This window comes from Galendromus occidentalis, unplaced genomic scaffold (genome assembly GCF_000255335.2).
Source record: "Galendromus occidentalis unplaced genomic scaffold, Mocc_1.1 scf7180000076440, whole genome shotgun sequence".
Lineage (NCBI taxonomy): Eukaryota > Metazoa > Arthropoda > Arachnida > Mesostigmata > Phytoseiidae > Galendromus > Galendromus occidentalis.
In genome coordinates this window covers 73,825-98,881 of record NW_003804429.1, presented here as the reverse complement: position 1 = coordinate 98,881, position 25,057 = coordinate 73,825, and the positions used below count along the sequence as shown (strand labels likewise).

The 25,057-nt window shown below is 51.0% G+C and overlaps 2 protein-coding genes across 2 annotated transcripts; one reads left to right on the top strand and one right to left on the bottom strand.

Annotated features, from left to right (window-relative positions):
* Window positions 1-218: 218 nt before the first annotated feature.
* On the bottom strand, window positions 219-1,274 carry LOC100901102 (DNA repair protein RAD51 homolog 3). The gene is made up of 3 exons (XM_003739219.2): window positions 951-1,274; window positions 473-826; window positions 219-367 (listed from the first exon to the last, which is right to left on the bottom strand). Exons 1-3 carry the CDS (start codon window positions 1,255-1,257, stop codon window positions 219-221), a joined length of 810 nt encoding a protein of 269 aa, XP_003739267.2. The 5' UTR covers window positions 1,258-1,274.
* Window positions 1,275-11,122: 9,848 nt separating this feature from the next.
* LOC100900811 (hairy/enhancer-of-split related with YRPW motif protein-like) lies at window positions 11,123-12,144 on the top strand. Its single transcript, XM_003739217.1, has 2 exons — window positions 11,123-11,287; window positions 11,518-12,144. The coding sequence occupies exons 1-2, from the start codon at window positions 11,123-11,125 to the stop codon at window positions 12,142-12,144; spliced, it is 792 nt and encodes a 263-aa protein (XP_003739265.1).
* Window positions 12,145-25,057: the final 12,913 nt, after the last annotated feature.

Genomic DNA, 25,057 nt, shown 5'->3' with positions numbered 1-25,057 from the left:
GCTGCATTTTATCAGAGAGGCTTCGAGAGTCCTGACCGTAGTGCTCGATTGAGCGGGGAACCGGGGCGGGAATACCATACGGATGCAGCGCTCATGTAGATACATTGGACCAGAAACCAACGCTTTTTTTGATTCACGGGCGGGAAATATTTACATATTCTCAATCGATGGCCCAGGCCCAACAACATCTTGGTAACAGCTGTGTCAAAGAGGAAGGACTATACTTCAACTAGGCCCTCGGATCGGATCTGAAAGTATCGTTTCGCTCCGACGGTCCAATCCAGGTAATCTTCACACCAGTCCACGCTTAGGGATCGCAAACCCTCGTCTCGGTTTTCAACTCGCAGGAAGAGCCGGCCCGAGATGCCTGAAACCGATCCTTATTCATTGTCTGTTTCTTCATCGTGACGAATCCACAGAGAGAGATATCACATACGAGTCTACAGAATGCCGATGGACACTCCGCGCATACCTTTTGACCACGACTGTCCGAGGCAAGGTTTCGTGGTACGACTCTGGAGATCATCGGCGACGTGATTGGCGCATACCACTGCCACATTGTACTTCTTCGAGAGCGCGTGTAGTTTCCGAACAACGTTCTGAATTGTTTGAGTACGCTCGCGGCTCCCATCTTCGACGCGGAAAGGCCACGTTATCGAATCTATGAGGACCACGCTGACATCCTTATTCTTCAAGATTTCCGGTAGCGAATGCTCGATGGTTAGAACTAAGGTGTCCAATTCGGAAATCTGGGACACCAAAACGTTGTCGAGCGAAGCGTTCCTCCAGCTTTCTCGGAGCCGTATCATTTGAGCAATACGCTCCCCTGGAAGAATATCGGTTATCGTGATATATGAATATCATCTACTTTCACAGGATATCCCTCAGTCCCACGATCAGACATCCCTCGAGAGTTTGATAGCTGAGTCGTGATTCGCTCCTTCGCTCACCTGGGAAACGTCCCTCCGTATTGATATAGATTGCTTTTCGGGGACAACTGAGGGCAATGTCGAGCAGTAACTGAGTTTTCCCGGAAGACGCTTCGCCAGTGACTTCAATGACACCTCGCCCAGTCGAGATCCCTCCACCAAGTAGATCATCGAGCCGGAAGGCAGTCCTTATGAAGTTGGGCTCAGGCACCCCGCGTGCTTTCATCGTCGAGATTACTTCTTCGGCATCTCTGAAGATTTTCCTCTTGGCATCTTCTTGCGGTTTCCGGAACTTGAGCTCTGCTTCAGTGAAGATCAGGTCCGACATCGGGCACGATCGAGGCTGGAAGAATTCGGCACCAAGGTGAAATAGATGCGTTTTCCATACTTCGAAGCTACGAACGGCTCGTATTCGACGCAAGAGAAGTCCGGGATTTCGAAACCATGGTAGGGTATTCTCCCCGCGAAGAGTTCTCCCAGGATCCTTCATGGCGACTTTCCCTAAGACGTGTTCTTTTCTTTTTTTTTTCGGGCTTTGGACGACTCGAGTCTCTATCGCACGGCCTTGGGGTGGCTGACCTCTAATAAGGGACTTGCGGAAATTTTTTCGCATGGTTTTCGCTGTGTGTTCAGCCATGTTTATATAAAGAATTACCGCATAGCTATAAGAGAAGCCTCCCGTTTTCCCTCGTCAATCACTGCCATGTAGAGTGTGAATCCACCAAGAAACCTTCCCATCCCATAGGTCCCGAATCGAAGTTTTAGGTCACGCCCTTTCCCCACTCCGGATAGGGGAGCCTCGGACACAATGAAGCTCTCGAAAGTCGCTCTGAGCTTCGTGGTGATTTTTTTGTGCACCGATGTCGCCCACTGCCTTTTCTGTGGTATTTTGGATTCTCTTTTTGGTGGATATTATTATTACCCATCGTACTACCGAGCTGTAAACGGCTACTATTATCCATACTATCGACGGAGACGCCGATATCGGTACTGGGACGAAGACGACGAATCTTGGAATCAAACCAGGCGGAGAGGCCGTGACCGCAGGTATCGGAGGAAACGCAACACGGCCAGGTGCTGGAGAGATTCTACAGGTAAGCTGACCGCGTGAATCAGGCATGATGTGCTACTCCGGGGGATTTGTTTTCAAACTAAAATTGCCGAATACGAATTTCGGGGTTTGTGCAATCACTTGGCGGTTCAGCTGATTGTATCTCAAGGCTTGCAACCCAGGATGGAACTCCTTCTCAGGTTATCTACGGTGTCGATCCTCTTGGCCGCGGTTTTACGGCAGCTACGTTTTGACCCCGAAGAGAGTTGCTCAACTCCTCTACGACAAGAATCAGGAGTCGTATACCGGAACGCCGAAGTCATAGAATCGAAATAAATTGTGATGTTGTCGGAGGATGAGGACTATTATATTCGAGAAATATCTGATGAAGACTATTGTTATCGTTCATTATTATCGTTATGAATGGGAGAACCACTCTTATGCGTGGGTTTTCCTTGCGGAGATGAGAACAAATCGGAATGATACGACGGAAATTGACCTCAGGGTGTGATTCAGGATAATTTTCCTTAGCCGGATATTTCCCCGGGGAGCGGCGATATTGGACGCTTGAGCACTGCCTAAATAAATCGTGCGTTTTACTGAGGGAAGCCAGCTCGAGAGGGGAAAACAGTCCCATTCGAGCAGAGTATCGGAGAAAGAACGATCAAGGACTCGTTTCTACCCATTCGAATTCACAAGCGGGCCAACAGCGGTCCATTCGCAGACGCGCAAAATCGCTCCAAATGGGATCGATACACTCAAATCGAGTTACGGTATGTTCTGGCTCTGCTTGTCATTCATAGCCGCCCATCCCGTCGAAGCTGCCGCGCCGTTGAGCCCCGAAATATGGGTCAGGTGATCGTGCCGGAGTCGAGCTCTCTCGGAGCGAAAGGACCGGGAGGAACAGTACGGATCTCTGAGGAACAGCTGACTGGAGACATGTGTGAGCTAAAACAGTACATCGGTAAGCAATGCGGGAACCGTGTTGCATTGAGCTCGCGGAGTCCTATGCATCGAATCGTGAAATACTCCATGACTTGCTCATGTCACTGAGATGGAAATAGCACTACGCGCAGAACAATAAAATGACATGAGTATAATGCCCGTCCCGCAGCTGATCATTTCCTCGATGTGTACTTGGAAGATGCAATCAGCAAAATATTGCAGAGCGAGACTCGCGTAGATCAAGTGGACGATTTCCTCAAAGAATAGTGAGTTAGTTCCTGTGACCATCGAAGATCCAAGTCGTTCCTCTCCTGTCCTACAGCGAATAATATTCCGGATTCGTTCCTAGCTTCGCTCAAGTCAATACCGGGCAACATGTGAACAATGCCGACGGGAGATACGTTTTGGCCTCGCCTTACAATCGAGCGTGTGTAGTTCGTCAACTGCAGCGCTACTTGAAACCATTCGACGGCTGCTTGGGTGAGATTCGAGACTTCCCCCTGCCCCCCCCCCATGTTTTGCTCTGCATGCTGAATATGTCAGCTTCGACATTCTTGTGGGAGAATTGTAGGAGGCTGAGTGAAGCTCTCGATTTACAGAAACTCAACTAGCAAAAGGAGATTATTGTTCAATAATCGAGATCAATTGGCCGCACTGGGATTCCCGGGCTTTCGTTCAACGGAGTATAACAAGGTGCTTTGAACAACATCACGAAGCCTGATATTGTACTCGAATGCCGCGCCTTTCCATTGAGTCGGACTTGAAGTATAACCACAGCACTCCACTCATAGACGGAATGACTTCTCAGACGACGCGTCGGGTATCTACTAATCGATTCAGCCTCTCTTCGCTCGTCGCTCGGGGCTTTTCGCCAGAAGAGCTCAATTATTGAGACTCGTATCTCAAACGGCGCACGGACTTGTCGCTCCGAATGAACACCCGTGTTCTTGTGCCGAATTCCAGATTCCTCGACCGATCGCAGACGACATTCCCCACCGATGACTTCATTCGAGCTTTCGCTTTGAGCATACTCTATGAAGGTGCGACCATATCCCGGCTTTATCCCAAAAATCAACTCGGAGAGGAATCCTCCCTGTAAACGCATGTAGCATGAGTCGAAGCCAATGTCGGATTTCCATGTTACGATTTCCAGATTTTCTCCGCGAAATGGACACTATATTGCTAAGCAACAAGAGTTATTCGAGGAATCGGATTCTATACAAAATCAAGGAGCGTAGATCGACAATCGAGGCACTGAGATCATTGTAAGCGAACAAGTATATCCGTGATGAGGTTTCTAAAATGACTTCCGGCACTCAGCTAGGCTCTGGACAACTTCATTTTCAGGTGGCCTGCGCATTCTCTGATAGAGGATGCGGTAACCGACGACTGCTCCTTTGAAGACTTCAATCAGCGTTTGATGGAAATTTCGAAAGCTGCAAATTACGTTGAGAATCTCTGCGAATCTACCTGAACTCGGGACGTCGGCTCCTGTTGTCTCCGCTCTATGGGACTGAGGTTTGCCAGGGGATTCCAGTCCTCTGAATCCAAGACTTCGCGCTGCGAAGAATATCTTCTCCTGGCTGCTGACAGCCAATGTCGGAAGACGCAGACGGCGAAGGGCAACGAGAGACTCCTCGCGACTTGAGAGAATGCTCCTCACTGTGAGCCGGAAAGACATGGGAGCCGGGAGACCGGCCCCTGGCCCTGAGTTGAGGCACAGAGACCCCCGGTCGAGTTGAAAGCTCGGTAAACCTCTCAACTCACCCGTTTAAAACTGACACCACGCACCGGCCTCTAGTTCTAGGTACTACAGAATAGGCTTCAATAAAGGAAGTTCGCTCGGAACGTTTTTAATTCACCGAGGACCCATCGGATCGGATTCCCCGGAGATGAACACATACTTAATCGAAGAAGGAACAGGCGCGGGAAAACACGACGATTCGATTATACGCGCTCAAGGGGAGTGTGGTGCCCACTCGAGGTAGATTTGCCAGACTGGGAAACCGTCGCGCTGTGGTGCTTTTGTGGCTCGTTGCACGATTCCGGCACCGCTGAATCGGCGTATGTTTGTTTACTCCGTCCAGGGACAGACGGCCCTGTCCTGCGGCTGCTATTCGTGCTGCAACACTTTGAAAAGCAGAGGTCATACGTTGCTCTGTACTGCCTGTGCTAGGGAAGAGTCCCACAAAGGTAATATAGCACTTCAACTTCTCACTGAACCTCCGGGTTGCGATAGGGGCCCAGAGATTCGGAGGACCGAACTCTGCGATCGCGCGAGAGACTTCGAGGAACACTTGCGCCCAAATGCATCTCTAGAAATGAGGATCTCTCATTTCCTGTCGCTCTGACTCTCTTCTTCCACTTGTTCCGGAGCGCTCTGCTAAGATCCGCCCTCCCCTCAGAATTCATTCGTCGTATGAGTAGCTCGTATTCCTATTCAAGGAGCGCACACTCGGGTGAGGACTCTGCCGTGTCGCTCCTCTGATGTTCTGAAGGATTGTCGTTCCATTTCAGTCAGGATGGCGCTCTACCAGATGCTGTTCAAGAAAACGTCGACGTTCGTGGTCACCTGCGCCGTCGGCGCCTACGCTTTCGAGCGAATCATTGACACCGGAATGACCGCTTTCTATGAGAACTGGAATCGAGGGAAACTATTCAAGGATATCAAGAACGACCTGTAGATGTTCGAATTATTAACTGCCCGGAGGCTCACGAGACGGATCGGGATGAAGAATAAATGAGATCCCTCACGCTTTGATTGGTGATTCAAGTGCCGAATACTTACTCTCGCTGCAGTCTTGACCAGCTACAGTGTGAATTGTTTCCGTATTCAGTCGTATTCCGCCGATTCCCGATGATTCGACATGTGCAGCTCTCAAAAACACCCAGCCTCAGCCGACTCATGCTCTAGCCCGCCGGTTGTCGTCTGATGCCCTGGAGCATATTGTCGCCAGAGATCTGTGTCCTCTAGTATGAGCGATTCGATATGACAAGTCCCAGGCCGTACCAAAGTAATTATGCTTGGAATTTGCGAAATCTCGCCGCGCGTCCTGAAATCTCTCACAATCCTTTTGCGCGTGCTTCCCTTTGGTCAGCGAACTCTGACCTGTGATTATCACCGTAGCGACTTAGGCTCACATGCTGCTGTCCATTTCCTTGATGGAGCTGCTCTTCAGCAGCAACGAGCTGCGGTTCCCGGAACGATCATCAGAGTGGAAGAAGGGGAGTAGTGCTGCTCCGAATGATGAGCTGCAATCTCCTGAGCTGCCGTTCCGCTGGAAGCAGGCTAGACCAGCAGGGTACTTGCAAGGGGTCCAGAAGGTCCAGCGACAAATTTCGGTCTCAGACTAGCGCTGTGTGATATAGAAGAGTGGAGTGCCGCTCGAAAGAGAATCTGCAGTCTGCTCCCGCCGATATCGGCTCCCACACTTCCCCCGGTCGATATACGGTCTCTGCAGAGTGGACGAAATTGTGTCGCACTGCGTATGACCACTCCGTATTGTCCCAGCTGCCCCTATCGGTTCGTCACCAAAACGGAACTCAGAGAATGCGCCCAGAATGAAATTGTCCCGTTTTCGGCGTGGAGGAAGCTCATCCATGCGTCAAACTTCAATCTACAAACTTGAGCAGATTGTGTCATATGGTACAGCTCGCAGTAATACTCGCAGCTCGGGCTCCCCAGGTGGAACTTTGCCGTCGGAGAGTATTGACCTCCGCTGGAGGGCGGCGGTACGCGGAAATATTATTGGTCTGAGATTCCTGATATCGTAAGAGTGCTGCAGAGGAGCAAAGCACTTGAAGCCCAGAGCGACCCATCCGAGTTGACTCGACATTCCATTCTGGTGGAGTCCTCATATGACCCATAGACGCAACCGAATGAATCTGCTGCGAATAAACTGCTCCCCATGTCCAGTCTCTTCATGTAGGAGCGTCACCACATCTCTATGCGTTCCAGTGTGGAACGTCCGCCAATGGGTTAGGAGCACTGTTCGAAATCGGTATCTCCGACTCGAGATCCCCGAGGAACGTTCCGAAACTCGGCGGTACCGCTCCAAGTCTCCGTCATACGTACATGTACCGAGCTCGGAAAAGCCGAACCTCTCTGCCTTTCCACTGCCTTCTGGGGAAGCAGAACCCTCGCACCATGCAGGGAGACTGAAACTTCGACGCGAAGACGCATTCATCCCAGGAAGGTTGCCGTTTATCAGCCATTAATTGTCCGACATATGAGGTCTTCGCTAAGTTAACAAAATCCTCTAATGAGCCCGTAGATGCTTCGTTGCTGGGAAGAGCGACCGGCCTGCAGTTCGGCGAATAAACATCGCCCCCGATCAGAGAGCTCGAAGCAAGGGAGGCGATCCGAGACAAAAGGAAATATCCGCAGAGCTGAATCTGAGCCAAAATTCCAGCGACAGCAGACTACTCAGCAATATCCCTACAAATCACTGGGACGATCTTGTATCCATGAATCAGGGGCGCTCAAGCGGAGATTATGGTACGCCACATTCGTCTGTCAGCAAAAGGCCGCAAGCCTTCGGCTTGGTGGTGCGCGAGAATGGCCGTCCGGTTTGGGCACAGCTTAGCCACCGCAAGTGTGAATCATCTCAATACGATGAGAGCTCCTACTTTTCATTTTCTCACCTCGATTCCTTAAATTCATTCTTAACATACGTATCCCATCTGTGCACTCCAAGCATATTCCATCTATCTACACCACGCATATTCCATCTATTCATTCTCAGCATATTCCATACCAGCCTGGGGAGCCCGGCCTACGGTCGCGCTCCTTATCTAGGCTCAGACCGGAAATATAGACGAATTTGTCCTAGGGAGTATAGAGGAATATTCTCGCCACCGCCGGATCGGACCTGGTTCCGATAGCGCTCAATTAGTGGACAGATTCGACAGTAGAGAGGAGTCAAATCTCAGGTTCCGCCGACATTTTCGGAAACTCGGACCAATCGTATTTCAGACACTCGGATTCATCGGAATCGGGAATTTATGGATGGGATTTCGTTGTCAAGAGCGCGTACTCCTTGACCGCGGGAACGTTTGGCGATCGCAAGTTATACAACTGGAAGGCAGCGCGAAAGGCGAGGTAGATCCCCGCGGGCGGGTTATTTCGGCGAATGCGGGATGAGATGCTCAACCTGAGCAGACTGCCCTGACTCCACGTCGACTACCAATGCTCTGAGGAGAATTTCAAGAGTTTCTGAAGACTTTTGCGATCACGGACTGGTGCGCTTTGTCAGTAGGGGGATATTCATTCTGGGCATATTCTATTCATTCATTCTAAACATATACATATGATCATTTCACATATTCGATATATTCATACCGTAAATATTCCAATACAAGCCCGGGCTTCTTCATTTCAAACCCCTCCGCAGGCGATCTTAGATTTGAGAGGGGCTTCTCTTACAGGGGAGCTCCTCATGATTCCACGCACGGTTGTGCAATGGAGAAGACGAGACTTCAGAAAGCTGGATTTCTCGGGACTTCTAGAGCTCAAGGTATGTTCTGGAACAGAGTTTCTCAGGAGTTTGATTCGATTCCTGACGGGCTTCTATTGGAGGCGGGCTTCTATTCGACTCGGGAGTCCCGCCGAGGGGCCTCTATTGGAGACGGGCTACTATTGGAGAGGGGCTCGTACTGGAATATTTACGGTATGCAGGTATCCGCATCCCACGTAAAACACATCAAAATCTTCCCGGCCCGGAATTTCTTTTGGGCCGCTGGTCGCCACCCGAGCTCCCCTCATCCAGGCTCTTCAACTGCGGTGTTTCGAAGGCGAATCTTCGAAGTATCTCGCTCGTCTCAATGCTCATGAGGCGAACCTCTTCCATGGAGGAACGCGGCGGAGAATCCGCGGAATCCTCCTAGGTCCAACTATCACGCAGTCTTTGCTTCGCCGCGTATTCGTGCCTGATGCACACGGAACCGCTGATCGCATTGGTTTTCATGTATTTGGATTGCACCTGAATCCTCAGTGTCAGCCGCCTGGGGACCCCCCTTGACGCGTGCGGTAGTACACGAGTCCAGCACGAGCCGCGGAGCGAATGAAAATCTCGCTGCTTTCAACATGTTCGGAACCCAACGCTCCGCTGCTTCGTTGGAGACGCGTCTCTTCAGGCTTTCTCAATGCATGGGGGATCTGAGCTCGACGGGACCGATTGTCTAAATGCGGAAAACCTCATGGAATGATGCTCTTGTCCTGTATTAGTGGAGAGGCTTACGCAATATTAACTAAGCACGCGGCTGCGAACTTCCTGACCCACTCAGGAGTATCAAGTTGTCCTCGGGCCGTACATGAGTTCAGATCCCGACAAATTAGTCACTCGCACCCGAACAGCTTCGGATAATCGCGTCCACCCGTGTACGTGTCGGAGTGAAGAAAATAAATCTATCCATCCGGCGACATTCCGTCCTGCACATCTGCTGTTCCTTCGATGGCATCGCGGTAGGATCAGCGAGGGATTGAAATTGGATGCCAAGCTCCTCTCCCGAGTGATTGCTTAAATCGAACTTCATGAAGATCGGAAATTGCGTGGGGGATGTTGAAACCCAATTATCCGGAATGATCCAAGGAGTTGAATACTCTCAAAGATCTTCGAGAGTAATTCGATTGTCGCACCTGTTCCGGTGGAATCTGTTCTAACCTGTTGACACACGCTCGACACGTTGGTGCACGGCCTGTGACCCGAATGCACACGTCTCTATTATCAGCGGCCACACGTTCGGCACGCTCCCGCTCTTAACCTTACTTGCTGCAGGAAGCCAAGCTGGTGAGCCGCTGGGCAGACAGACATCAAGCCAGCGAGCTCGACTCGCTTACGATATATGCGTGCATGAATGTATGGCAAGCGAACTGAGCAGCCCGCTGCAGCGCGGTCGATGGAACCATGGAGCAGTTCTCTTGCAGGATTGGATGTCTTAGCGCACTCGACGATCAGGGCTTTCTCACGCTGTTGACTGCCAGTCAGTCACTGGGTGGCTGAGCGAGCGCGCGAGCGAGCGAGCCAGTCAGCAAGCGACCGGGGGAGCAAGGGAGCCCCGCTAGTCGGTCCCTAGAGAAGAGAGAAAGCTCATATAGAGATATACTATCGAATTTACATACACTACCAAATCAGATTAGCAGGTTTCAAGAAGGGTGGAGCGACGAGGAACTCGAAATTTCCTCTAATTGGGTTGCGCTTTCATGTTCTTCCGCTCAGTAAGCACGACTCGGCTCGGGAGGTGGTACGTGAACGGTCCCCGCAAGAGCAACGACGCCGCGAGATCCCATGCCGCGAGCGTCCCATTCCTTCCATTTCGCATCCCTGATACCGTTCACCGTTCAACCGATCCTGGGAGAACTCGGGCCCGAGACCTGTGTCACGGCTAAACTCGACATTACGTCTGGTGATGTTCCCATGGCATGGATTTCACGTGGACTCCGTGCAAGAGCCGAGATGGGAATCTGCGACTGGTAATCGACCTATCCACTGCGAATAACTTGGCGACTCCGAACCATTAGTGGGTCTTCCTGGTCTCAGAACATTCCCACGAACACCCTCTTTTGGGTCGGTGGGCTAATTTCTTCCTTTCTTCGACCACCCCCATTCCAGGTCCTCTACATAGATTCCCACACTCTGCTCTGTCGTCCTTTCGTCTCCTTGCCGAGCGTGTGAACCAAGGGACAAACCTTCACGGTTGCCGCTGTCCCCAACGGGACAATTCTCCTCCCCACTCCCCCACCCACCGACAACTAGAATGGTACTCGGTGATCCGGAGAGGGTGCAGCGATTGAGGTACGAAACTCCTCGATTCCTGCCGAATACCGGGACGACGGTGAACGAGAGAGTGCGAGCTCCTGACCAATATCCCTTCTTCTGGGAAGGCTCGATCCCAAAAGCTTCTTGCCAAGTAACTGAGAGCGTTCCAACGAATCCTCCGCGGCCCACTCGCGTCACCTCTCCGAGAGTCGTGACACAGTGCTTTAAATTTCCCACAGATATCGCCAGTCCGAATCCTCGATGTCCCCCATCGGAGAGAACCCTCTCCCATTTTCCTCCTCTCCAATGCACTTCACGAAGTGTGCTAGACTAGGATCACGAGTCAGGAGCACGTGCCACTCTTGCTCTGGAGTTTGCACGTGGCGGTCATCCTGCGAGTAGGCAGCCACCTTATAGAAATAGTTGTAGTCGTAGCAAACATGTTTTCCTCAAGTCCCTATTATGCCCCTGGGGCGCCACAACAGCCTATGGGCATGGTGCATCCTGGTATGGGGATGATGGTTCCCGCACCGCCAACGACGACGATCCTTCCGCCTACCCCACCTACGCCACCTAAAGAAGGACCCAAGAAACGTAAACGAGGGGTGAGTAGACAACGTGACCCATCATTTGTTCGAGTGCCACTGGACTGCAATGTCAGGTTTGAGCCCCGGGTCCAGGAGCCCAGAAATACCTATAGGATTGCCTGAATCGGTTCGACCTGCCGTTCGGGATTCATGTGAAACTTCAAGTCTGTGGGGGAGTAGTGCCAGTGACGGCATGTGCGCGCAAGGTCGCTGATGGTTGTTGCTCAGTATATGACTATGCTTTGCAGGCAATCGAAAAACGCCGGCGTGACAGAATCAACAATTGTCTCAACGAACTCCGACGCCTAGTGCCGGCCGCTTTTGAGAAGCAGGCGTCGGCCAAGCTGGAGAAAGCTGAGATACTCCAGATGACCGTGGAACACCTTCGTGGCTTAGAAGCTAAAGGTCTCGGAGCTCTCGCCAACGATCCTCAGAAGTTCGCTATGGAATATCACAGAGTGGGCTTCAGGGAGTGCGCCGCCGAAGTGGCACGCTACCTGGTAGCCGTCGAGGGGATGGACCTCCAGGACCCTCTGCGTCTAAGACTGCTTTCTCACCTGCAATGCTACTCCAACCAACGAGAGACGGCACCGTTGCCGGCCGTGGTCCCGTCTGCGATGAAATCTCCGTCCAGTCCGAACTCTTGGAATCCCCCGGAGTCGCCAAGTCTTCCCCCTCATCCTCCGACCTGCGTGCAAAACGATCCAATGGGCGGCTACTCGCCGTACGGAACGACTACTCAGACACGTTTTCTCACGTCGTCTCCGCCGCCGCAGATGAATTCGCACATGCACTCATCGTATTTTATGCCGCCCTGTTCGGTATCGTCCGACGTGAAACCGTACAGACCGTGGGGAAGTGAAGTCGCCTACTAGGGAACTCCAGGGGAACTTTGTCAAGGGTGGAAGCCTATTCATCCAGATTGAATGAAGACCTCGCCGTGAGAGGGTCAATCCGTACTCAGAAGCGAACTCGAGGACAGAAGCTCGAGCTTGATCCGTCCTCTCCCCACTCCCATGGGGACACTCATGGGGAAGTGATCGAGAGAAGTATCGACCACCGTATCGAGCACGCTAATACGAATCGCGAAGGTTCGCTGAATGCTTTCATGATAGCTTATATTTTTGTAATTATGTGAAATCAGAGATCTGTGATATGAGCTCTAGTCGAGTCTATAAATAGAGGCGATTTGCTGCAGCGTACCTGAGACAAGTCGAATCCCGCACTTGAGATCCATCTAGTCATTATATATTTACATATCCTTCGAATATATCAATTGCCCTGAGGTAGCTTGGAATAAATATCGGAACTACGCACAAAGTCCTCTTCTTGGCTTGGAATCCCTCGCGGGAGCCATGCGGCGCATCCGTTTCCTCGATCAAGCCAATATCCTGGACATGCTATCTCCTCGAACTAACCAGATCTAGCTACGGAATCTCCCATTCTCCGAGTTCTTCTGGTCGCGTCTCCTCTCGGATAATCCGGAATCGCATTGAACCCCTGAGCGCTCCGCTCCCCTTCTTCAAAATTCGATGTTCTCGTAAATTAGAGCACCAGACTATTTCGCTTCTCGTGCCCATCCGCGCTGGAACGATGAGGGAAAATGAAAAGAATCAATGTTTTCGAATCCCGAAGTTCGTGGATACTTGTGGGGAGGATACTCGCGACAGCTGTTCTGAACTCGAGCCTCTGCAAACAGCAGGATCGTACCGCACAAGTGAATCTATTTACAGCCATACTATCCCGCAAACAGAGGAACGCGACAACATCGCTGGCGATGTCTGCGAGTCCGCGGCGAAACGACCCACTCGGAGCTCTCGACTCTCTATGCGTTTTCTCGTGGAACAAACCAACATTGGCTGGCACAATTTCTCCGCTTCACTAAGAACTCTATATTTGACTCCGGCGTTCGATCGAGCGGCAAAATCGCGCTCAGCGGGAGGAAGCTCCGAGACGCAAGCGGAAAGGTAAATGTTGAAAAGACTGTCGGTTATTCTTCTCTCGACTTCCTCTCGCTCCCGGTGTTCTTCAGCTCTAGGAGCCAGCAATGACGGAAACTTGTCTAGAGGTGCTCCTGATCGTGCTCGCTACCCACCTGATCAGCCGTCGGCGCGTTAAACTGGCTTGTTGCGAAGGATAGGCATATGAGGCAGGTCATGTGGAGCTGTGTCAGTAGAATGAGTGGAACGACAAAGGCCTCAGCGATATTCAGAGCTCTTTAGGGTACGAGCGCACACGAGCAATTCCGCCTCGGACTGCGAATGAGTTCGATTTATTTATACGAAGCCGTCTTAGCCCGTGCTTCGAATCGGAGACTTCATGAGGGAGACCCTCGACGGAGGGCATGTCGGGAGTGAGGACGATCCTGTTCGAGAAAGACTTGCCCCCTCAGAGAAGACAGCCATCAAGTACCCGCGATTAAGACGGAATACAGAGATAATGTAGAAAATCGGCGCTACTCTTCCAGAGCGTTGCGGATTGAGCTTCTCTGCCAGAGGCATACGCTTTTATACTAAGTCATATTCATAAATCCTTCTCAGAGTCATTGATGCGCGCCAAAAGACCATGGAAGGATATTGCCGGGCCCAGATAGATTCTGGAGAGTTGAAACACTTCGACCCGTCCCGAAACGCTAGGTGGTATGTACAAGTGAAGTCCGACCGGCAGACATTGCTTCTACATTAACTTTCTCTCGACGCTGCAAAACGGGGAAATTCGTCGATCAGGATCGCTCCCTCTAAGGAACTGAAACAGCCATCCAGGGCTGCATTGAGCCCGATGACGGCTGTGAAAGGGATTGATGAAGTTAATGTTGGAGGATAGGAAGCCTGTCTTCAAAGCTCATGGATAAATACGGACAGGATTCAGGCAGTGCGACCGGATGTGGTCTACCGACCGAGCTGATCTTCTCCGTACGTCTAGTGGATATGCAGAGCTAATTCAGGAGCTGATCCTGAAACCCAGGTGACCGGAGGAATCGTTCTACACAGCTCGGACTATCACTCCTCGGGTATGAGAGAGAGCCCGACAGGAAAGACTTGTCTCGACTTCCCGAAGTTTCTCGTATACACGAGTTCAACTGTAGATAATTTTTCAGACGCGAGCACGCGATCGATCGATGTGCTGTATGCAATTTTTTACCAGTTCATCACGTGAGGTCAAATGCACAGAGCTTCGATGAAGGATTTTGCGGATGATCCAGAAGGGTGCGAGCGTCCTATTGGTACGAATCCCTAGTCCGGTAGCACCGTCATGGAGCTTCGCTCACCAAGAGAGGTCGAGTCACTGTTCAGGGGAAGTCCTATCGGAGCAGGAAGAGCTCCCAGCCCGCTTTTATCGAATGGAACATCTCGCTTCCAACGCGACGCACAATGAAGGGTCCTTCTCCCCGGATGTCGAGATAGTTGCTGCGTGATTCAGCCCTCTCAACGGATCGTGATCTAGAGCTGATATTTCGAATCCATTCTCCGTTGATCTTTCGAACGTTCGGACCCCCTATCTTATTCCGCTCCTGCCTCGCTCGCCGTCCCTGCATAGAAGCTTCCGGGAGCTCAGAGTACGTTATCAAAAAAGAAAGTGAGTACCCCAGGCGACCGCGACCGAAGGATTGGAGCTGATTGAAACTTGAAGTATTGGTAATTTTGAAACTCCAGCCGGGAGGAAACTCGATTTGAGTTCAATGTAAGAATCCCGAAGCTGTGATGTAAGATTCTCCCTTCCACGCCCCGGATTACTTAATTCAGGCCAGAGCTTGACGTAATTTTCGAACATTCGGTCGGATAGGGAGGGCACCGCATCAGGTTCCTCCATCTGGTGGAGAGCTCCAGAGTATCTTCTCCAGTTCGGGAACCCGGTCTGAAGAGCCGGGCGGACCGTCACCGGGGGACTTTCCCTCATGGAAGTTCACCCCACATCAAAATGAGAATTGTACTTTTGAAGTCGAATAGAGCCTCGAGAGGAAGGCGAGGAGCGGCCATGGAAATCTCGGAGCTGTCTCATGCTGAGGATCTTGGAGGACTCCGAGAAAGCCTCGAGAGCTGAGCACCGAGTCCATGAAAAAGCAAGAAGCTAGGTAATGTCAATGACATTACCGTAGATTCACGTGAAAACGTTTAATGACGATTTTTCCGGCAAGCGGTCGGCTTGCCGAGGTGTCAAATCATGGCAAATAGACCTATCCCTCTATCGGCCCTCTGAAGGATGGAATTGGGTGAGTTTTCATGAAAGCTCGGTTAGAGCCCACTGATTGCCCGACGGGGCTGCGATATTCAATCATTCTACGAGAGATGGTTTCCGTGGTTCGAAGGCATCGATACCTCTTCCAAATCCCGTCGGCATAATCATCGAAAACTGCGCTAGCTATCGAGTTTCGGAAGTTTTTCCGCTTAACGAATCTAGAATCGAAAGCGACACCTATCTACCCTTTAAGTCCTTGGGCTGCCGGAGTAGGAAGTCTTTTCGGACCCTCACTGCGGCTTACTCGACGAATCCGCTAAGATACGACGATTGGTGAATGTTGTTGGTCTTCAGTTCGACATATAGCGCGTGGTCGTCATCATCCAGGGAACGCGGTTAAGTTTGAGCCTTACTTCTTTTGACGTGAAGGGGACGTCGATGTGATAAGTAATCATAAGTTATGATAAGTTTGAGCTGAGTTTAGCTTCTTGAAATTACATTTGTGTCCCCATCGGGGGAAGATCAGCCGAGTGTTGTGCAATGGAGGCCTTGACAATCTTCGAATGTCGCAGAAAGCGGAGCCTCTCATCCATGTTACAAGCATGGCGGTACACGTTTTTGAGGAAGACACGCCGGAATTGCTGAGTTTCGCGTTCCCGTGCAGCAGTGAAGTAAGAATATCGCATGATTTCGTCATCATGATGGAATTCAGATCTCACTGTACCGGACTCGATCGCGACCGGGCTTTTCTGACCACGGCGACCTTCGGAGCCGGAGCCGAAGTCGACTCTTGATGAGTCGCCCCATGGAGAGATCCTCCCGATGACAGCCTAAATCTGTTGACACGCGCACTCGCTGAGCTTGAAAGTAACTTCGTCGTGCCGCTTCTGTCGCCAGGAGCTCCCTTCAAAGGGTCTCATCTATCCCCCTATCCACCTATGCCCCTATATAATAAAAGCGCTATGTCTGCCTGACACCGGACCACATTTTAGCGCTCTCCACCTCCGAACAGACCCCTTTTCCCGATCGATGCGCAATCACTCCAGTGAGGTCGAGATATACTTTTCTAACTGCTTAACCGCATGTTTTCCGTGAAATTTACGCGTTTCTCCAGTGATCGTTATTTTTCACGAAATGTAGAGCCGCTCCACTATGATGTCATCATCACACTCATTTCAAGGTAAACTTTCGATGATGATAAGTGAAGGAAACTTCGAAGAGACCCCAAATTTTCCCGATCGATGCGCAATCACTCCAGTGAGGTCAAGATATACTTCTCAAGCTGCTTATACGCATGTTTTCCGTGGAATTCACGTGTTTGTGCAGTAATCGTCATTTTTCACAAAATGCAAAGCCGCTTCTATGATGTCATCAGAACTCATCAGGTCACCTTTTTAACAGTTCTACGGGCACGAGCCCACAGTCTACATTGAACTAGCTTCGCAATCGGAACCTGTATCAAGGAAGGAGCCTCTACTCCATTCGTGTCAGCGTTCAGCGAGCGTGCCGAGCGGCGTATCCCGGGGGCACGTGCCAAGGGGCTGCGGCTCTGAGAAGCGCAGTCAGACCTTTTCCCACTTCGAGACTTGACAAATAATCTTCACGAGAATGAGCCCCTCCCGAAACCCCTTATTCACGATAATTATGTAGTCCAGACTCAAAGAGAAACAACATGTCTAATGTCTACTGCTTGCATACCCTTCCCCTTGGACAACGAAAAGCAACACTTGATTTTCTTAAGGCTGTGGGGGCGCGACGCGCCCTCACGGCTAGTCGTCGATAAGCTCGATTCGCCTCAAGTCAGGAGTCAGGAGAACTACTTGGTTTTCTGGGAAACCTTCGTTGTTCTCCCCAGCGAATCATAATCATGATCGAAGCCCGACTCGATCTCGATTTTGGCAGTTTTCATCGAATAATCAGAAGCTCTCAGGTTCTCGCTCTTATATGTCTGCTGCCTTCTGTCGGGCTCTCACTCGCCGACCTCGCCTTATAGAATTCCCTTCGAAAGACTGACGGACTATGCCATAATTCGCGCTTATTTTTACGCTTTCGTGCCGAATCCAGGGGTATGTAGAAAATCAACTGTAGAAATCGAATGATAGATCTGCCTCGCGAACGATTGCACCTGGAGACTTTGCCGTGAATTTACAACCCAGTGATGCAGTTCGGATAATCCGAAACTCCGCAGTTTCTGAATTATAAGGCTCCAAAAGCGGACAAGATTCCGATGCTTGAAGGACGAAGTACATCGAGTTGGTCAGCAAAGCCTGCGACAAAGACGTTTTCACGTCAAAACTGCAGAGCTTTGGGAAAAAGCATCCGAAACCCATAAAAGTCTAGATCGATCGGGAACTGGCCTAATCGCGGGATTGAAGACCGGAAGTCGCCTCAGGTCTACATAGAAATCGGAAATCAATCTATTAATCTCGGTGCGTCTCGAAGCATTCCCTTGAGAAGCTTTGAGGTGTGCCTTATATGCAACACAATCGATTGCTCGATTGATCAGGAATAGATTTCGGATTTCGACATGCTCAACATTGGAGAAAAAATATGATCAATTTGCAGGCCGCTCAGGGCGTCGGATCCAGATTCCAAATTCGAGCGGTTCGGCTTCAAAGAGATTCAGCAGAATGATAAAGACGATGTATAGCGACAAAGTCCGTTATGATGAGTTGCGAAGCCCGTCGCAGGGAGAATTATAGTTTTCTTATGGAATAAGCGTTGGTTTTAAAGGTAGGTACCTCGTTCGTTGGCTCGCGAGCTCCTTCGCTCGCTGCTCCTGGGCCCCACGGAAATTACACCTTGCTTCTTTTCTTCCGTCCCGCGATGCTTGAGATATTATTCCACTTTCGATAGGAGTCACGCAGGTATCCCGCATCCGGATAGGGTGACGATCTCAGGGTAAAAGGGAATGAGGATACTGATTGATAAAGTTGTTTACCCTACCGCGTGAGTTTTATCAGCAAAGTAGACGCATGGGGGAGGCTACGCTCATTTCGGCCCAAGCCGACGTCGTCAGAATTCATCCAGGGCTGTAACGGGATCGACCACGTCGTGTTCTGTTATTAAAACTTGGGAAAGTTGCTGAATAATGAGATTGTCGACTGAACGTACGTGCGACTCGGTCGGCTGCCACTCAACACGAAAACTACCGATCCGGTAATAAGACTCAACAACTCCGCTTTGGATCGCAGCCGACGCTTGGCCCGAATTCCTAGCATTCCAGAAATATTACGTGGAGGATTTCCCAGGGGAAGGATTTCCGACGTAATTTTCGAGCGGAGCTCCGAGCATCTCGCACGATCTCCGGGAGGCGGATTTCGATGAGGAGCCGAATGGGAGGTTTTCACTGCCTCGTAAAATTGTGGAGCCGTTCACAATCTGATACGCAAGTTCCGGAGATCCCGCGGATCGGAGCGTCATCGTCTTCCTTCATTTCGATCTTGATGTTTGGAGTGGACAGTGATCAAGCCCGTGACATCTCCGAAAGGCAAGAAGAGTTCGCTCTCGTCAGAGGTGAAAGTCGATTCTGGCCTTCCGATTGCAGGCCTGCAGTGCACACAGATGTTGAGCAGAGAGCATTGATTGCTTTCTCGAGCTATGAATACAATAAAAGCTCGTTACTACGAACACGAAGGGACCGACGAAAGTGGTTCGTTGTACCGAGTTGTACCGTTGCCGCTCAACACTATCTCTATGGCGAGCTGGCCAAAGGAGATATTCCTTGTTCGTTGTACCGAGAAATTCGTTGTAATGGGGGTCGTTATAAGGAGCTTTCACTGTAGACCTGATGTGATGGGAGTGTTCACTGAACCATGGACGAGGAATTTCTATGCAAATGAGGAATCACGTTGGCGTGATTCACTGACCAGGGTCGTCCGTTAGCATTTGACTGATTTTTGAGAAGTTTCGAATCCCAGGAGATCCGGTGTGCAAGATCCGCAGTGGGCATCCCTCCTCCCAAAAGCCTCTTCCGAGTTCTCCTTAGAGAAGGACGCCGGTGGAGAATCAAGTGCTCCAGTTCCCCTGGGGAAACTTCGATAGAATATCCGTCTACTTCGAGAGCGAGTCACGACAGGCGCCGGGAGGGCAAATGAAAAAAAAACGGGAAAGCAGTCGAAACTACACTTCTTCTAAAGAGTCCCCGGCGGCCGCTGCCGGAGCGGCGCGTGGGAGAGCGCCGAAGCTGAAGATGGGAACTCCGCTGATCCTGAACGAGCCTATTCTGCTCCCAAGGTTCTCTGATTCTACGCATTCAGAAGCGCGGACAGGAACTTAATCTTCACTAGACTCCACGGATTCGAGGCTGTGATGTTGGTTTCTCCGTACTCTCTCTCAGCCTGGGATTCAGCGGAGCGGAGTCGATCAGGAGACCCCTCTTGTACGATTCCATCATGAACTTAATTGGAAAATAAGTGATACAAGTGATTCTCCGCTTTCTCTGGGCGAGGCAAGGACTCTCGAATGTACTGGTGGGCTCCATCGCGTCCTCTTCCGAGCCGATCTGGTCAAGGTCGAATGCCGTCGCTGCGGTGCACGTGGGCTGAGGTGGTACCAGTGGACTCGTTTTTACCTCCGAATTCGAGAGGTCGTTAGAGAGCGTTTAGCTGAAATAAGCATCCTATCTGGTGGGACTCTAAGCACTGACTCGTATTTTCTGCGAACGAATTTTTAGGCAGGGGTCTTGCACGAGCACTGTACCTCGATTTAGCCGATGCTAAGCTCGGCTCTCGGTCACCAGATCCGGGAAGCACCGAACGCACGCGCTCTGTTGAATCTCAATATAGTATTTTCCGAATTTCAAGGATCGCGAGTACTTAACGTACGGACCTCCCCCTTTCCTGGCGCGTTGTGCACGAGAGTCGCTACTCGTGATCCTTATTGTCTCTACAAACGCCATTTGGGAGTTCGGTCATGGCAGTGATTCCGAGAAATATAAGCGCAGACTCTCCTGTGGGTTCTAGTCCGGAGCGGCAGACTGTATCATGCACCATTGGCGTCTCGGAGAGCCGGGCTCTCGCCTCCTTGCTCTCTATATTTTATTGATATTGAATGACTACGGGGCTCCACATTCTAATACGGGTATCAGATTTCGCTCCGAGAATCAAAGAATTTTGTGAAGGCAACTCCTGAACCACGACTCCGCCACTCCGGGAGCGTGCATTCCGCCAATATCTGAGCCGGACCCAAGAGGCACCTCCCCGCACAGTCCCTACGCCTTCAGCCCCGTGCAAAACGCATCTCGGAACGGGAAGCCAGGGCGAAGGGAATCGAATGAAGCTGCTCCAGAGCCTGAGCTGTATGTCGCATTTGGAAGTTCATCCAGTCTCTCCGACGAATCGCATCTGTTTACGGGTCTACTGAAGTTTGAGATTCTGACGAAAATCTGTGTACCAGGTCTTTGGTATGGATTGGGGCTGCACCTGAATTCTGAGGCCTGTCTGCTGCGGGCTTCGTCGCCAACTCGGACGCGTGCGATCTTACACGAGGCCGACACGAGCCGCAAATCAGATGAAAACTTTCAACAAGTCCAGAACCTGAGTCCCTGCTCAGACGACCAAGGAGCGCTCTATTCCACCGAGAAACCGGACCCGGCAACAGATCCTCCGGCATTGGATTGCTGCCGAGTGATGCGTTGAAAATCATTCGAATAAGACCGCTGGCGCAAATCACATTGCGCGAGTCGGGCTGATGCACCGAAGAACTGTGAAGATTTGAGGCTTGTCCGCGTCCCGAAGGAGACTGCCCCAATTGTGGACAAACGCTTGGCACTTGAGTGTGCGGCCATCCACTTGAAGGCAAACGTCTCGATAATAAGTGGCCTGACGTGCAGCACGCGCCCGCTGTCCGCCCCGCCTGTTGCAAACTAGTAGGTCGGTGAGTCGCTGGGCGGTCTGACATCCGGTCAGCTAGATTGGTCTTCGATGTACTTCCCGTGGACGTGAGTGCGTGGTAAAGGAATTAGGTAGCGCACGCCCGCTCAAACAGAGGCCCATGAGGCGGTTTGTTCGTAGGATTGGATGTCCGGGCTGTCGAGGGGCACAGAGACCCCACCATTCGCTCGTTCGGGACAGGGTTGAGCTCATGGGGACATGTACCGATCGAACTCGAGATCGCATATCGAATGAGCTTGGGACGCGCGGAAACCTGCTATACGCTTTACCCTATTGTCGTCGCAAAAGTTGAACCCCTGCGTGAGGGGCAACCGTGTGCTCTCTCTCTCTCCCTGGTTCACTTCCACGAATCCCTTCGAGGATCTCGTTTGCGCAGGGGACGTAAAAGAAGAGCATCGGAATTTCCCACATTCCGGATATTCATCAGGCGTGAGTTCATCCTGAATGACATTGTTCCTACGCAATCGAGATCGGGCATCCATCCAGCGGGAGAGAAATCCGGAGTCTTATCCGGTGCGGATAATCATTGCAACGACCTTATTCCCCTGGATAGGTGGGCTTCTCCTCTACGCTCTCCGACGACTCCTGATTTTGATGTTGTACATAGATTCCCACCCTTCGCTCTCCCGTCCTTAAGCCTCCTCGTCAACCGTGTGAGGGGGAAGGGTCTCTCAATTGTTAGAGCTCGCTGCAGGCCCGAACGAGTCGATTCCCCACCCACCGCTGCGGATGGGGAGAGCTTCCTGGCAGCTCTTATAGCCGGGAGGACTTCAAATCGAAGACGCTCGTCCTCTGTCCTTCGATTCTACGCGGCTTTTCTTGTCTCTAAATGCCCTGTATATGTCCTTATCGCGGAAGCGGCAGACCTCAACGGCATGCCGTCCGAAGCTCCACGATTTGCCTCCCCAAATTCCGAGGGACGTTCCCCCTGGAAAAACGTCCAACTCCAATGCTCTCGACATAGTCAGACGATCATCGACTGTGACCTTGGATTCAATTCATTCTGGCGCTCGTCCTTGATCCTTGTTTGGTGCCTATACATTTGCGCGCAAGTCAACTTGCGCGCAGCGTCGATTTGAGCGCAGGTACAACTAGCGCGCACCTCCCATTTGAGCGCAGCTTCGATCAGCGCGCACCTCCAATTTGAGCGCAGCTCCAATTAGCGCGTACCTCCGAATTGAGCGCGGTACCGATATGAGCGCAGATACGATTTGCGCGCACCGCTGATTTGGCGGATAGATGATTCCTTGAGACTTTCGGGGAGAAATGGTTTAGACGTGAAGGCCAGCAAAAAGACTGAGCGTCACTTAATTTATTCGGAATAGCTCGAACACACTAATCACATATTGAACGGTGACCAACTGTTATCTTGCGCTACCTCCCGGCTATAGACTAGACATGAGCACTCATGATCTTGCGATCTTGTATAGGCACCTCCTCATCCAACCTCGAAATCCTCGTTCTTTCTACAGCTGACATCGGAATGACATCGAGTGCATACCTTTAGCCTTCCCTTGAATTGCGTGTACCTTGATTTCATCTTAGAAGGGGAAGCTGAACAAGTGACACGTCGATCGAGCTGAAACTTTGGTCAGAGAATCCCCGCCCCGAGAGAAGTTCAACCCTAAGAGATTATTCGCGTATGGCCACCTTAAAGATGTTTGAATGATTATCGATAACTCGCCCTCAAGCATTGACTATATGAGAAAACTGGGAAAGACTATGGACACCTCTCAGGATTGAAACTCTCTAGGGGCGGGATTCTATGACCTATTCTGCCCGATCGGCGTCTTGCATGTTCAGCATTCCCCTTCAAGTGATCAAAGTCATTCTATTGACGTTAAAATTCGTCAATCTGAGCATGACCTCAAATCCCGCGAATGTCTTCGATACATGTTGTTGGTGTTCAATTGAATTTATTTAGCCGTGCTCGATCCTCTCGGTTGAGAGTCCTTCTGACCTTCGTGATCCAACAAGTGATCGCTGGAAGCATGCCTCATGTGTGATATATGTATTTCCTTCGTGGGATTCAGTAATTCGACTGTTCAGTGTTTATTGGTGAGGCCGCTCCGGAACTCTGCTGAATCGGCGGTTGGAAAAATCGGGGTATCGGCGTCGAAGCGACTCGATGGAAAGCTCCTCGCCGATAGCATCGTCGTTCACGATCGCAAAATGTTTGTGAACCACTCTTATGCGGGGGCTGAGCTCATGTTGTCCGTACATTCGGAAGGGAGCGATTCTGATTGTTCCTTGAGAGAGATCCCTTCACTGTTGAGTCGTGCGACTCGGTAGGAATTCGAGATCGAAATAACCTCAAATACCGCGCATCGCGACTTTGATCTGATCTCCAACAATCTCAGGGAATTGTCCCCTTGATCGACTGGTCCAGCCCAATAAGTTGTATTCCGCCGGTCGAGCCCATCTGGATCTCAGCTACTCTTCTCAAATATATCGCACAAACTCAATATTTTCAGAGGAAATCCTGTATTTATACACTATCCGGGAGTACTCCAGGTGCATCCAGAATCGCTCCCGGAGACCTTCAAAACCGCCAGGCATAACCACGTGAATTGAATGGCAGATACCTCCGTAAATTCCCTTCCCATCGGTGCATTCAACAATTGGATCCGTTCTGAACAACACGAGTTATCGGGTCGCAAAACGCCTCAAAAATCGTTGCATGGAGGACGAAGTACAATGATTCTACCCCCTGAGTGAAATTAAAGACGTTTCCACGTCAAAAACTCAATCGACGAGTGAAGAGAAAGTTCCACGAATCCGTCGCGACTTGTAGCTCTTTTTGAGCAGTGGTTCTCAAACTTTTTTTTCCGCGGAACCCCCAGAAAAACGCAAAAACCCGTGGAACCCCTGGTGGAACCCCGACTAAAGATTCGAATGGGCCATGGAACCCTGCGCGGAACCCCGAAAAAAAAATTTTTACCTCGGTGATTATTTATGCAGTGTATGAATATCCTGTCGGATAATCTTGTCCTGGCAACGGAACACATCAATGCGACGGATGACCCTGTATTCTCGATGCAATCTCGGCGGCTTAACCGGCGCTCGTTCTTCTTCCGAGAGGCTGGATTCGTGCGTCGACAGCTCGATTGTGCTTTGAGCCGATCCGAGACCTGGCAATCTCAAGCATTTTCGAATCATTTTTCCAAGATCCACAGGAAGCGAAGTTCGTTTGGAACGGATGAAAACATTTAGTGAATGGATCACAGTCGAGCAGCTGATTCGGACGGGTCGTCAAAGCCGCGAGCCTGAGAACCTAAAGCAGCACGTCATTTGTGAAAGAACGCGAGACACGCTGGGGGATGCTCTCGCATGACGATCTGCATCGAGCTGCCGACTTGATTCGGGCCACGACCGGTAAACTGAGTTCTTAAAAGAAGTCTCGAGCCCGTTGTGGATCCGGTATCGGAGATGATCCCCTGAAGGCTTCGAATTCGAAGGATCAGATGCTCCATGGCGACTTTTCTGAATGCTACCGAAACTGCCAAGAGTGCTCGCGGAACCCTGGGGTTCCACGAGACAGATAACTGTGGAACCCCGGAATCGGTCCGTGGAACCCAAGGGTTCCGTGGAACCCAGTTCGAGAACCACTGCTTTTGAGGATGGCGAGCAGCGCGGGACTCGCTCGCTCCGGAATCATGGTAAGCATCAGGTCCTGAGATTCTTACGCGGCATTCGTCGTACTCGAGGCGTGTGCGCG